Source organism: Mercenaria mercenaria, chromosome 17 (genome assembly GCF_021730395.1).
Source record: "Mercenaria mercenaria strain notata chromosome 17, MADL_Memer_1, whole genome shotgun sequence".
NCBI lineage: Eukaryota > Metazoa > Mollusca > Bivalvia > Venerida > Veneridae > Mercenaria > Mercenaria mercenaria.
Genome location: NC_069377.1, coordinates 729,005 through 743,646, shown reverse-complemented (window position 1 = coordinate 743,646; position 14,642 = coordinate 729,005). Strand labels below are relative to the sequence as shown.

The following is a 14,642-nucleotide window of genomic DNA, read 5'->3' as shown; positions in this document are numbered from 1 at the left end:
GTGGATGCGCATTGAGTAATGCATGTATTCTATTCATTGTTATGATGTTCATATATATATGACATAAATAAACTATTAAATAAACGTGGCTTAAATCAGGTCTGTTATATTTCGAATTCCTCAGATCGTTCAGCACGACATTTATGCTGTGTTAGTGTACTGTTGAACGTCTCGGCTTGTGTGATTCCGGTGCTCACACTTTGATGGCTTTGGGTGTTGTTTAATCACACCTGGACATGGTGCCTGCCTTTTAATTGTGTCTATTGGCAGTGTCTCTGGTAAACAGGCTCCGTGACCTCGGACCCCTCTCGATTGCGTAAAATGTGCATTCAAAGTAGTTATGAGAATCATTTCACATACTTTGACATTTTAAAAGCTGGCCTGGTTGAAAAAAAGATGTGAACAACAAGGAACTAAAACTCGGACTAAAACTTATACCTGCCGGTTACATATCTGATGTATTCTATAAAAGATGTGAAAACAATAAATGTTCTATAGCAGATTTTGTTCATCTTCGTATTTTAGACTGATACGCCTCCATGTATATGACATTTTTTTATTTGAAATATATGTATATTTATAAGGTCGTTTTCTGTTAATTAAAGCACAAGTGTGTACTTGACTTATGCCTGTTTAGTCTATAAAATCAAGGAAGTCAGTGAAGCAGTTACAAAAAGTTGTAACTTGTGTCTAAAATGATAGTGCACGGTTTTGCACCTTGAATCTTTTTCCACGACAAATGCCGGAAAATGCCTAATATACAGTCCATGTCTGATAACTTCGGACTGACGTTACGTTTGTTTATGTTTTCTAGACTTATAAAACTAATAAAATAGGTAAAGCAGCTTACATAAATAATAATATTGGTTATATTTTATTGCAACACGTCTGTCAGTCCCGGTAGCTCGGTGGTAAGCATTGATGTTTAAAATGTCGAATTTTGCGGGCCGTAGGTTCGAATCCAGGTGTTTTTTTCCGAGTTTCTCTTTCAGGGTAACCACAATAATCATTTATTTTTACTGGAATATATCAATATATTTAGATAGAAACATTATTAAATTAATTTCTGTTTAAAGGTGACACTGCATCAGAATGTGAATATTATTCCGAGACAGACACTGCATCCGAATCCGAATCAGCCTCTTGTGCTTGAAATGTACTGTTATGATATTTTTTTATTTGTTTGATACATTTGTATGATATAAAGAAGAAATATATAAATAAAAAGAGTAAAAGAAAAAAAAAGGAAAAAACAGCTTTGAATTTTTTTTTATTAAAACATAAAAAAAACAAACATTTAAAAAAAGTATAAATCACGGTGGGATTCGAACCAACGCGACAATGGAAATAAAAAGATTCGCACATGTAAGGCTAACGCTCTACGGCCGGTACTAATCTTCTACTTCAAAGTAAGCATTCCAGTTAGTAGTATAATATAAAAGTGTGTACTTAGTTATTAAATGATAATTACCGATTACCCTCCTGACTTGGACTCGTCTAAATAGTCACTCCGAAGTTATCAGACACGGACTGTAGTTGTGTCGGTCTGACCTTAAGCAGAAAAGGAAACATCATTTATATGCATATGCAACTGAAGAATAACCAGTCGCTCTCAGTAGCCGTTCTGTCTATCACTGTGTTGTGTAACAAAAGTAGCCTAATGGAAACCTTTGCAGCACCTTCAAAGTTTCTTCGTTTCAGCGAGCTTTTTAAAAAAATAAATACTGTGTTGAATATTATTTTGTTAAAAGCAAACTGCAATGATCCACCAAAGCAGTACAATTAGTCTTCGACTGGCATATTTTATTAATATATGTATCTGTTTTTCTGTATTGCTTTATTTAATTTCAGTTTAGTACATTCATTTACTTAATAAAAATCATTGGGCCACTTTATATCTAAATAGTCAAAAGACATAGCATTCGCTGATTTTACAGTTTGTCTCATTTTACTGTAACATAGATGTTTCCTACGTTTCTTCAAAGTGACAGTGTTAAAACTATGTTTCAGGCTAACATATTCAAAATGATAATATGACAATGAAGCAAGTTTCCGTGTAATAAATGAATATAGAATACAACTCTCGAAGTTACTGTGTTTGAAAATGATGCTAGTAAAAACAGACTTGATAAAACTTTGTTGCCTTATAATCTAAACCAGGAAACAGTTAATGGACCCTCGAACGTTTGCAGAAAAAACAACGAATGAATTTTAATGAACGCCGAGTCAATTTTCGGTATACTAGTATAATATGTAAAATAAATGAATACCACAAAACAATTTTAGTGAATTCGAAAATTGCTGTTCTATAGGGATCCAATGATCAGTAGAAATGAAGTTAAGTACAAAAGAAAAAGGATACTCAGTGCGGCGTATTGAATAACATAAAATTCATTGAAGGTTAGTTTCTCTGTTCTGTTTTAATCAAATTTTACTATAAAAGAATTTCGCTTAAAGGGAATTCCTATAGTTTTTTTATGCGCATCTTTCTGCGCAGCCGACACTTTCTTTGGAAAACTGAACTGAAGTCAACATTTGTTGAAACATGTTACAGACAATCTTAAATATGAGGAATCTTGAATGAAACAACATATTTGATAAGTTATATCAGTAATCAAATGTTGATACTGGTTTATGTTGTATTGACAGGTATCATGCCTGACAGGTATCTTGCTATTTCTGTGGTTGTGTTTTCACATCGCATTTTAGTATAAAGACATTGTTGTTCATATAATGTAAGATAATTGACTTAGTACTGATAAGACAATATCACCTTTCAGATTATTTAGTATGCAATTATAGAAAGAATTAAGAATTTTTAAAACTTTTTTTAAACTTTTAGCAGACACACATTTTAATCAATTTGGGCAGGTTCGCGCCATTTCCGTCCGAACAGATGTTGTATTCTAGCGGTCTTAACATAAAATTTAGCCTGGTGACCCATACATTTTTAGTCATTTTTATGCTCACAATACAATTATCTATACACAAGAAAAAAAGGAAAAAAATCTGAAAGAGTTTTTTCAAAATTAAAAAAAATATTCTTCACTATGGGTATTTTTCATTGAAAAAAGTTCACAAAAGTAAATATGAAACAATATTTTTTTTTCATTTGTACCCATCATTGTAAGGATAGAGTATTACAAATATGACTATGATATCAAGTAAGTATATGATAAAATCTGTAATAAGAAAAAAATCGTATTGTGCTGCCTGGATGTATATTTTGGTTGATATTTATAAAAAAGCAGAAAATTATGAAACTGTTGAAAAATCGCTGGCAGTTTCAGCAACAGTGGGTGTGTTCAAAGCAATTTTTCACAAAAACAAGCCTGGTGACCTATTATTTTTATTTGTTCATTGTTTTCAGCACACATTTTCCTATCATATATGTGAATTAAAAAAAATTCTATGAAAGGAAAAAAACTATAGGGATTCTCTTTAAGTCAGTGAGAGAGGGTGTAATGGGTCATTCACAGTCTGTTATCTCTCATGAACAGACTCTACCTTGTCCCATCAACGTTTTTGAAGAACGTGTTTGTAGCTTTTATTTTAATTTAACTGAACACTCCAGTAACTTCGGAATATAACCACAATCTAGAGTGAAGTGAAGAGTGCACCATTAAGCACCATTAAGCCGTGTTAACTCCCAAGTAGTAATCTTGCACTGGTAGTCTAAGGGCGGTACCCTCTCGTTACATGTGTTTCTTAGCTTGTTGTTTACATAGTTAATGTATATTTCTGCAATGATGTGCACAAGGCATAAATTCGCCGTTGACTGACCGTTTTTTCTATTTGCATTACTTTGTTTAGATATTTTGTACATTTTATGAATAAAGTATACATCCGTCCATTTGTTGTTGGTGTTGTTGTTCTTGTAAGATCGTTGCCTTGTTACTTTGTTACTTTTCAGTAGCTGTGGAACATGAGGGGACAGATCTTAGTTCAATCCCCTGTGAGCTGATTGTCACTGACCTCCATAGGCATGCTCCATCGAGTACCTTAATTTGTTCGTTTCCTTCTCGTTGTCTTTGTCAGTGTGTTTTGTGTACATGTATAAAACCATGCAAATAAACTCTTGAATTACTCTTAGATATCAAGATTCAAAACTTTCAATATATACATCAGTCTTCATTAAGATCAGGAGAGCAAGTTGCCAAATTCGCGTGCGAATAACCAACTGCCTGCTAGTAAATTGTGTACAAATCCAAACATATCAAGCAATTTGAGAAGTCTGATTTCTCCCGAACATGTATGTTCCTGCTGGAAATCTATCCTTTTTGTTTGTCCTATTTGCAATATTTGGTAGAACAGTTATAACAAATGGTCTTTGATATATAAAACAAAACTTACAAAGAATAAACGTTTGTAATATTATTAATCATACATATTATATAAACAGATCTGTTATCAAATCAATCAATTACGATTTCTAAATTTCAAAAAGATTCATGAAAATATACTACATTTTTGTAATGTAAAACACTGAAGTTTTCCTGGAAGCTGATGACTTGCTATCTTTTCTGTAGTACATTGCACTCACAAAAAGGGAAGTTGCAATTAGTTGAATACCAGCGCAAGCAAGAAATACGATAACGTAAGAGCCCGTAGCATCCCGAATATATCCTGTAAAGATTTTTCAACTGCTATTACTTAATTAAAAATATCAATGATAATTAACAACAAGGATATGAGCAATTTATTCTGAAACTGTAAGATAGGAGGTTAACGTACAATCTAAGACGTACATAAGGGAAAATAGGTTTATAAGAAATGCTGTAAAATGTCAGCTATAGTGTGTTACATTCAAGATAAAGTTCCAAATATTGTTTATTTCGTTCGAATGCATTTATTTTTTTAAGATTAATCTATCTCGTGCGCACGACATTTTATCTCGTCCACACATCTTATCTTGTGCACACGACACCTTTTCTCGTGAGCACGATAACTTATCTCGTGTGCACGACATTTTATGCCGCGCGCTCGACATCTTATCTCAAGCGCACAACATATTATCTCGCGCGCTCGACATTTGTTCTCAAGCGCACAACATATTATCTCGTGCATCGACACCTCATCTCGTGCGCAAGATCAAATATCTTCCCATGTCCTTGACAAATTCTTATCTCGTGCGCACGACATCTTATCTCGAGCATACGACATCTTATCTATTGCGCTCGAGCGCACCTCATTTTATCTTTCCCCTTTAATAATGCACGAAGGGGCACATGGAGTCTCCTCAATCATCAAAAGCTGGAAAGTTGCCATAGTACGGGGCGACTTTCGGCAGAGCGACGTCCGGTGAGTTGACATTAGGCGAGGCGTCATTTGTGAGGAAGCAATAACGACGTTGAACAAGGTGACTTCTTGCAGGTGACATTCGGCGGAGCGATGTTTGCCGGGGTATCGTTCGGCTGGGCGCTATAACGACGTTTGTCGTTTTGTCGCTGAAACAGAACAAAATAGCAAAAATCAGCCAAAATTGGTCACAGTGGCATTCAAAATATTTATCTTGTTGGGTATAACGTCACACCGACACAATTTTGGTCATATGGCGACTTTCCAGCTGTTGATGATGGAAGAGACCCCATGTACATTATTAAAGGGAAGAGATAAGATGTCGTGCGCACGAGATTTCATGCGCACGAAATAAGATTCGTGCCAACGAGATAAAATCGAGCGCACGAGATAAGATGTCGTTCGCTCGAGATAAGATTTCGTGCGCACGAGGTAAGATGTCGTGCGCACGAAATAAGATGTCGTGATTACGTGATAAGAAGACGTGACTAAGAGATAAGATGTGGTGACTACGAGATAAGACGTCAGGCGCCTGATATAAGACTTTGTGCGCTCGAAATAAGATGTCGTGCGCTCGATATAAGATGTCATGCGCATGAGATAATTTAATCTTAAAATAATAAATGCATGTCCTGAACAAGTAACTGTTTTTAATCTTAAATGATAAATAGATATGTTTGTATCTTAAACTGAGAAAAGACTCGAAATCAGAAGTTTATGTATACTGACGTTTACCTACCACTGACTGGCCCGGCTGCTATATTGATAATCAAAATTTATACATACTGAAATTTACCTACCATTGACTGGCCCGGCTGCTAAGCTGATAATCAAATGTTTTATTCATACTGACTGATATTTACTTACCACTGACTGGCCCGGCTGCAATGCTGACCAATCCGCTTGCTGTAAGAGTTAATCCAGATGCGTTACCCAACTGGGATGGGCCAACGATGTCTAAATTTGTCACACTAAAACACGACACGAAAATACCTAATGGTATTCCAACAACGCTAGAGAAGACAAGCTTTAAGGACAAAGACCTAACCAAAATTAAGCCTGCCATACAGACACCTGTTACTATGCTCGCGAATGCTGGAACCATCAAAGAACTAATATGCCTTGACTGCAATAAGAGCCCTGGAAGTAAGCGTCCACCGATACTGAACGCGTTCATTAGTAGAAGTCCAAAATTGGCATCTGTTTGAGAAAGACCTGAATCGGTAAATACATCTACAATAAACGTTATCAGCAACATAATAGGTGGATATGCAAGAGCCATTCCTAGTACAAATAAAATGAAACATTTATCTTTGAAAAGGAGTTTGATGCTTCTTAAAAGTCCGTGCTCAGTATTTTGCATATATTTTACTTTTTTAATTTCTACCGTTTCACCATGCCTCGGTACAATTTCATTCTTGTAATCATTTTGCACTCTGTCTTCTGTTCTAGATTCAGTTTCTTCTGAGGTGTATGCATTATTTGTTTTTCCCTTCTTCCTTCGGTTCTTAGGCAGAATGTGTTCAGGTTGCGTCCAAAGTAAAGCAGCGGGAATAGTATTCATGACAATACCACCACTCAGCAGAAGAGTTCCACGTAAGCCAAATGTTTCACTGAAAATTGCAGTATTTTCAAAATACATTACTAGTACTTTTTCCAGTTTAACTGAAGGAAATTTAATTATTCGTATTGATATTCATAAATTAAAATAGCGTTAGAAGTCATTAAATGTGTAGACAAAAACTTGTGTGTGATGTCATTTATGATTGGTTAAGAAATCTAAAAGAACAATATCTAAAGAAAGGGAACAGAAATAAGCATTTTGTTTTATTGTAAAGAAGATTCTTTTGCAATACAGCGATGTGACCCAACTATTTTGTTTGTCATTTTTTCGATAGACGTGCAAATGAAACAAGGATAGATATAGAATATGAATAGCCAAGGTTAGCCTACATTGGTATGCGCATGCGTAAACGACTTACATGAACACAAATCATAGACATGAAAACATTTTAACAGCATGAAGAACACAGAGAGAGGAACATACTGGGGCGACGTCTTAAAACAGAAAGTGGCGAAATACCTATGAGGTGTTTAAAACGCTCGATTTTGAGAGTTCTTTCAAATTCAGCCTCCTGAAATCACCAGCCAACGGATATGTACGCAATTAACATTTACACAATATACATGGAGAGTGAACACAGTGGATAATGTAGAGGAAAAGGATATTGTGAGTACTACTTTTGAGCATTGAATGGTAAAAGAACCTCTGAGTAGTGGTGAACACTAAACTTAAAACTTCCCCTACCAAAATGTTTCAGTCACGAGCAATTGAAGATAATAGGGTATCCCCGCTAGGTAAAGCACTAACCCGCTAGGTAAAGCACTAACATGCATTTTATCCCTGGCCGTTACCGAAACTGTTAGAACAAATCACACACATAATTATATATTTACAGGTGTTCGATGCGATATTCTGTTAATAGCTGACTTCTTAATCAATGAAATACTTTATTACATTAATATATTGTTATTTTAAAGTCTATACGAAATCAACGTTCAAAATGGAAACAATTCTTATATTCACAACTCGTTAGGGTAATTGCATTTGAGAAGGACATAAATATAGAACCTGAAGTATGCGAGGATAAACGGAAACAACATTCCTCCTAGTCCAGAAACTGCGTTTACTATTGACAGTAGAATCAGTGCTGTTTTCTCGGTGAAGTGGTGCCCAACAGCGGCGTAAGACACGACAAACAGGAAACCTACACCCAAAGCTGCAAATCGAAAACACCTATGTAAACTTTGAATAGATATTATAAAAGAAGACCTGCGAAGCAGATAAGACATTTAAATTCAAATTTTCCGTTAGACGAAATATTACTCCAACTGGAAAGCCGAACAGCAGTCTTCATTTTTCAAAGCATGTGTCTTAACATAGTTACTTTATAACACTTTTTTAAATGAATGAAACGCTTAACAATTTAACAAAATACTAAATAAAATAATGACCTTCTCTTCTACGAAATCTTATAACCCTTCTTGCAAGCTATATTACAGGGAGAAAATTTATTCTTAATACTAATGTTCCTTGCACATCCCATTAAAGCGTGGCATATTTACTATTCTAGAATTGAATTCTTACCTACTCTAGGCAGTGTAACCAAAATACAAACTCCAAGTAGGAACTATCTATTTTAGATATATTTATAGTTTACTGCATGAAAGTACGTAAACTGAAAATATTCTTAAAATATCATTTTCTGAAAAAGAGTTATTTGAGCTGAAAGAAAAAATACTGGGTAAAATATTTGGAAAAAATGGAGACAACTCCGCTAAGGCTTTATGGTAGGCTCAGGTGGCTATTGACCTAGACCCGCATGCAAACTATGAACTTTTTACCTCTAGGCAGGGAAAAAGCATGCATAATTGCCAAATGGATTAGCAATCTGAACAGAAAACTATGTAAAGATTCAATAAAATGATGCCCTGGGGGAAATGTTGACATTTTTATGGTAAAATGTGTCAACAAACAGACAAATGTTTTGAAAAAGTCAAAACCCACAGAATTTCACAAGGTAAAATATGTTGTAAAGGCTACTGCTGGAAAGAGAACAATCTCTACTACCCATATATATGCGTCAAAGTATTGGAAAATATCTAGAAATATGAGAAAATCAAAGAAATCAATTTCAGGACTGTTAGATGCATGACTGTGTTATCATGCATAGCATTTAACATAGACAGGTTACTTTTCCATTGCACTGGTATAACATGGACAGGATTAGGATTAACAAACGGTGTTCACTCAACAATTTCACTATATAAACAGATTGTTTCCCTTGTGTAAAGAGGGCTTTGAGTAAGTCTCTACCTATTGTGATAAAAATATTATGTACAATATTGCTCAATATCATTGTGATTAAACCGCGTGACTTTTTCTGTAACTATTTAGGCGCAAACAAATATACCGTTGTTTCTACGCGCAGTTTAAAAAAGATATGACGCAGGCAAGAATAAACTGTCTGTATTTTTCAAATATTCAAATATTTAAACATAAAATTTTGAAACAATGTTATACAAGTCAATTTCATAAATATTCATTTTATTGAATTTACAAATATTTCTAAGAAGAGGTTTCACTGTAACATTAAGGATATATGAAACAAATACTATGCATTATAATCTTTGTTTAAATTGATATAAAGTAGTTCAGCATCTATTCTTTCTCAGAAATGAGGTCGTACACGTGCGCTTCACTGATCCTGATAACTTATGCAACTGCAACTGCAACTGCACGGAATCTTTATTGACTTTTTATTTGTGCAATATTCAGCCACCAGCTAGATATGTTTGAGACCTAAACACAGTCACTGAATTAAAACTTGACTAAATTGTTTACAGAACAAATTGGTCCTTGTTTTTTTTCTCATAGGCTGAAAACGGCCGCCTTTACCCTGCTAAATCTCTAAAATGGACTGTTTCATCATTAAATTTCGGCAGTACCATTTCTTTTTTGAAGGGGTGTTCACTGAAAATTTACTGACTGAATAGCGAACAGTGCAGACCATGATCAGACTGCACGGATGTGCAGGTTGATCTTGGTCTGCACTGGTCGCAAAGGCAGAATCACTTGCCATCAGCAGGCTAAAGGTTAAATAAAATTATGAACAACAATGTTATTCTGAGTTGAAAAGCACCGTAACGGGTTACTGGAGGGAAACAATTTTAATTATAAAGCTTCATATTTAACAACAGCTTACTGCGTATTTTACGTGATGTATTTGTCAAGAACGCAGGAAAGTTACCATTGCCGAAGCGGGCCGGGTTCAATTCCCGACTTAGGCATGTTATTTCTTCATTTTGTAATTTTAGCATAGTTTAGAAACAAAAACTCAAGTTCTTTTATTTTTCGTTTGCTTTTCAACAGTATTTCTGTCGTTTAACGGTTGTCCTGGATCCTGTTCCAGGAACTCTGTTCTCCGCAAGTAACTGCCAACTTCTCTCAAATCAAGCACAGGTGGAATACAAATGATTTAAGACGCAGTGTCTTTTATCAAATCGTCACGAAAAACATACGCCTCGCCAAGGGATCGATAGATCTGCGCTCTCCCTACTGAGCTAAGATGGTGTGTTAGAAGTTTTAAATTCTTATAAAGAACAAACCTGTTACAACTCCAACTGAATGAACAAAACATGGAAATAAATTAGCGAAGAAAGAAATGAGCACTTTTAAAAGTTTATAAAAATAATAAACCTGTTACAACTCCAGTCGAAACAACAAAATATGGAATGGAATTAGCGAAGAAAGAAATGATAAGTCCCGTTGATATCAATACTGATCCAAGACAGCCAGCTTTCTTCATTCCACATTTCTGCATTATAGGGCCAACAAATAGACCTGTACAACGATTTAAAATTCCAAACTAGAATAATGGTTAATGATATGATTTTAACACGATACAGCATAGCAAATATACACGTTTAAAAATACATCTCATCACTTTTTACTTTAGGCCACACCAAATTAAAAAGTTGTTCACTGGATTTGCCGCCCGTATATTTTCAGAAACACACATTTTTTTTCACCACATTGAAAAAATTCAAGGCAAAATTTTTTGGTGCGCTACTTTTTACGGACGTAACAGTGCACAAATGCTTATAATTCCAGTCCAAGATTGTTCTAAAATGTAATTTCATCACAATTAATACATTTCGTCTATAATATATTAGGACACTTCGATTTAGTTGCATTACAATTATTTCCCCTTATGCAATTACGCCATTTTCATCCAATGTTTACCAAGTTGATTTGATACTAAAATCAGACTTAATTAATTGAAAACTGGATGAAAACACTCACTTATTTATTTGATAACATCAAAATACATTATTTTGGTAAGGGTACATACATACTGATGCATGCCACTTTTCTGTCTTCTGTTTTTCCTGTTAAAATGATCTGCATTTTTATACGAAAGTGAGTAGGGTATGGAATTTACATTATGAGTTGTGTTCAGACAAATTTAAAGCTTCAAATTTTTCAGTCCTCGAGTAGAATTGAATAATGTTAATGCACCTTAACCATTTCAGACCTTAATTGAAACTTTGTTTTAACAAATTTAATCTGTCAAGAAAGTTTAAAGTTGGAACAAGAGGGAGCTGGCCGTAAGACAGCATGCTCGACTTTTCTCAATGCTTGACTTTTAATTAGAGCTTTGCCAGTAAAAGTGACATAACAGTCAGTAGCTTTTAAAGTAACAGAGCTATTTTGATGTTATATGAAACCTTAACCAAAAATATCTAAGTTAAAAGTGGCATAACTCTGTCTTAATTCAAATCAGAGTTATCAGGATTGTTTCTCCTGGTGTAGACTTATGTATTGTTGTATATTACATATTTTCTAACTGCATTTTCAAACGTATACATTATTTGATTACAGTGTACTACGTACCTGCCAATGTTACTACTATTTTCCATGAGTCCGCTTTGTTGTGGGTCTGCAGTTCAAAATGTACCCAAACCAAAATGTATACCCATGTTTTTTCAAATCCCTGGTGAATTATTTCTAATGTAAAGGGCTATACATTCTTTTTTAAGTTTTTTATTAGTTAATCGAGAGCCACAACAAGACAAATATATTTCTTCGCTCTTCGCTCGCTCCTGATTTCCTCAAAAGCAAAAACAAATATTTAAACATTTTTTTCGCTCCCGCCTCATGTTTTTCAGAAAAAAAATCCGATAAAAAACTTTTCAATTTGGTGTGGCATTAGGAATATTTCTAATGTCAACATTAATAAACTTGTTACAGCTTAAAATGAACATTAAACATGCAATTCTGTAGTACATCCGGATAACCTGATTCGTATGCCATCTCTTTCAAGCATTTGTATAATTGTCTCCGGTATTCTTACCGTTTATCAACAATTTTTTTTTAAACAATCTTTGGGTACGAAATTAAACACCTCTGCTATAATACCGTAAACATCACACTATCACGAGACCAATGTGCATAAATTGCTGAAACAATGTTCTTTCCAAACTTGTTTTGAAATTTCTTAAAAACGCTTTAGGATAGGTGCAATTTGCTAAGTAGTGTCATCTTGCTTAAGACACAGATCTTTGGTTATCATAAGATATTATGTGATCTTTGCCAAATGGAGATAGAGATTTTAAACTATTTTATTCCCCAGCTTTTTTATTGGATTTTCTTATTTACTTGATTTCACAACTGATAGTACCACGGTGGAAAGGAATTGTACTTACCAGAACACGTACTTACGGCGATAAACACAGATTGTACCAGAGACGCTTTGGATCTTGATGCGTTGAAAACATTGATGAAATCAACCAATAATACACCAAAGGAGAGGACAAATCCCAATGTTACTATCATAACCATGCATGCTGATAGGAAAACCAACCATCTATGCATTTTCTCTATCTCCATCCTGCCTTTAGTTCCTGAAAACATTGGAGGTTACAGGACATAAAACAAGAGCTGTCCTTAAGACAGTGCGCTCCACTTTTCGGCGATTTGACAGTAAAATGAATCTATGTCTCAATAAGAGAACTCTACTTTAATAGGAAGATACACCAAGATATGAAATGACCCTAGAACTCAGAGGGGTTAAAGGTCAAGTATGGAAGGGGTACTGATGATGATGGTAAAATTACATCTTGAGTTTCAAGTCATTATCTTATATAGTACCAAAGTTGTGTTCAGAAAAAGAAGTTTGTCAAAACATTTAAGTATGAAAGGGGCATAATTTGGTCAAAAATACAAATCAGATTTACCACACATGCAGATGATGATGATACAGGTACATTTTAAACAACTTTAAGTATGGAAAGAGCATAATTCTGTCAAAAATACAATTAGAGTTATGGGGATTATAACCACACATACAAGAAATACTTTTAATTTCAAGTCATTATCTTTTAAGGTACCAAAGATATGTCCATAAAAGAAGCTTTCGAAAAATTAACATGAAAATAATTCCAAGTATAACACCTTGGTGACCTTGACCTTGGGTAAAATGGGCTAAGCCCCTGCACATACTTTGATTGTATGCAGGCCAGTGTTTATGTAAAGTTACAGTAAGATATAAGCAATAGTAACAAAGATATGACAGGAAAACAAAAGTTGCCGAAAAACTTTAACCTTAAGAAAAACAAAAGTTTAACACCTTGGTGACCTTGGCCTTGGGTATAATGGGCCCAGCCCCTGCACATACTTTGTTTGTATGCTGGACACTGTTTATGTGAAGATATAAGATATAAGCAATAGTAACATAGAAAACAAAGGTTGCTGGAAAATGTTAATCATGAAAGCGAGTAGGATAACTCCCAACCCCCCCCACCATTCTCCGAAAAGTGGGGCTAATGAACACGTTAAATTACAACTAAGTTTTGTAATATTCGTTGCAGTAAAATTAAATTTAAACAATTTCTTAAGTTTTAACAAAAGTTATATCTAATTAGAGCGGTCCAGTACGTACGAACAGACATGTTCAAATTTACAGCAATATGTTTCTGGGTTATCTCCCTGTTTACTATCCTGTGTACATACTCGAATTGAGAAAATCAAAATATCGCTCTACGAACTTTTCCTAAGAATATTTGACATTTTTTTTTCATTTGTTATTTGTTTATCGTAGCCAAGATGACATTTTTATCATAGGCTTCGATATTAAATACATCTGGTAGACGTTTTGTGTCAAGCAAAGCACTCGTTTTTCTGTCTAAGATGCCTTTCATATTATTAAAATCAGCCAAATAATAAGGAAATTTTAAACAAAAATGTTACCTGAATGAGCGATGTCTATGTGTGCAGGATTTCGAAATATAAGTGTTTAAAATTCCAAATAAAAAAATCAGTCTGGGTATAGGCACATGTTCCTGTCGGCCTTCCTACGTCCGCTTGTAATGATTTTTTTATTACTGCTTTTCTTGATGCCTTTTTTCTCTGTCTTTAGGCCACATACTTTCATGTACCTGTTATCCAAATATCCTTTAGACTTTCTGCGACTTATACCGAGTTGTCGAGTTTTGTACATTCATAACCTTAAAACGTGCTTATCTGCCAGTATGTTTCTTATAAGTAGTTATTTAAATGTGCATTTGCTGTTCTTTTAAGACAACTTTAAGAAGGTGTGCATAGAAATATATTATTTGATAACGCTAGGGATATTGATGTCAATTTCAAAGACATGGACAATTCACATAAATGTATATTTTCTCCTAGCATACCATAAATAAATAACGAATCTCAGTCTATATAAAACAAGGCAGTCTGAAAGACAGCTAAATCCCCCGCCACTGCTATGGATAGGGAAAGG

The 14,642-nt window shown here is 34.5% G+C and overlaps 1 protein-coding gene across 2 annotated transcripts; it reads right to left on the bottom strand.

The window, feature by feature from the left end:
- Positions 1-2,120: 2,120 nt before the first annotated feature.
- On the bottom strand, positions 2,121-14,399 carry LOC123536465 (monocarboxylate transporter 12-like). Of its 2 annotated transcripts, none has more exons than XM_045319667.2 (6): positions 14,111-14,399; positions 12,568-12,765; positions 10,559-10,702; positions 7,931-8,078; positions 6,166-6,911; positions 2,121-4,626 (listed from the first exon to the last, which is right to left on the bottom strand). In XM_045319667.2, exons 2-6 carry the CDS (start codon positions 12,749-12,751, stop codon positions 4,463-4,465), a joined length of 1,386 nt encoding a protein of 461 aa, XP_045175602.2. In that variant the 5' UTR covers positions 12,752-12,765; positions 14,111-14,399; the 3' UTR covers positions 2,121-4,462. The 2 variants fall into 2 exon arrangements, with proteins under 2 accessions (XP_045175602.2, XP_045175603.2); XM_045319668.2 differs by lacking the exon at positions 2,121-4,626 and adding an exon at positions 4,636-5,447.
- Between the last annotated feature and the right edge of the window lie 243 nt (positions 14,400-14,642).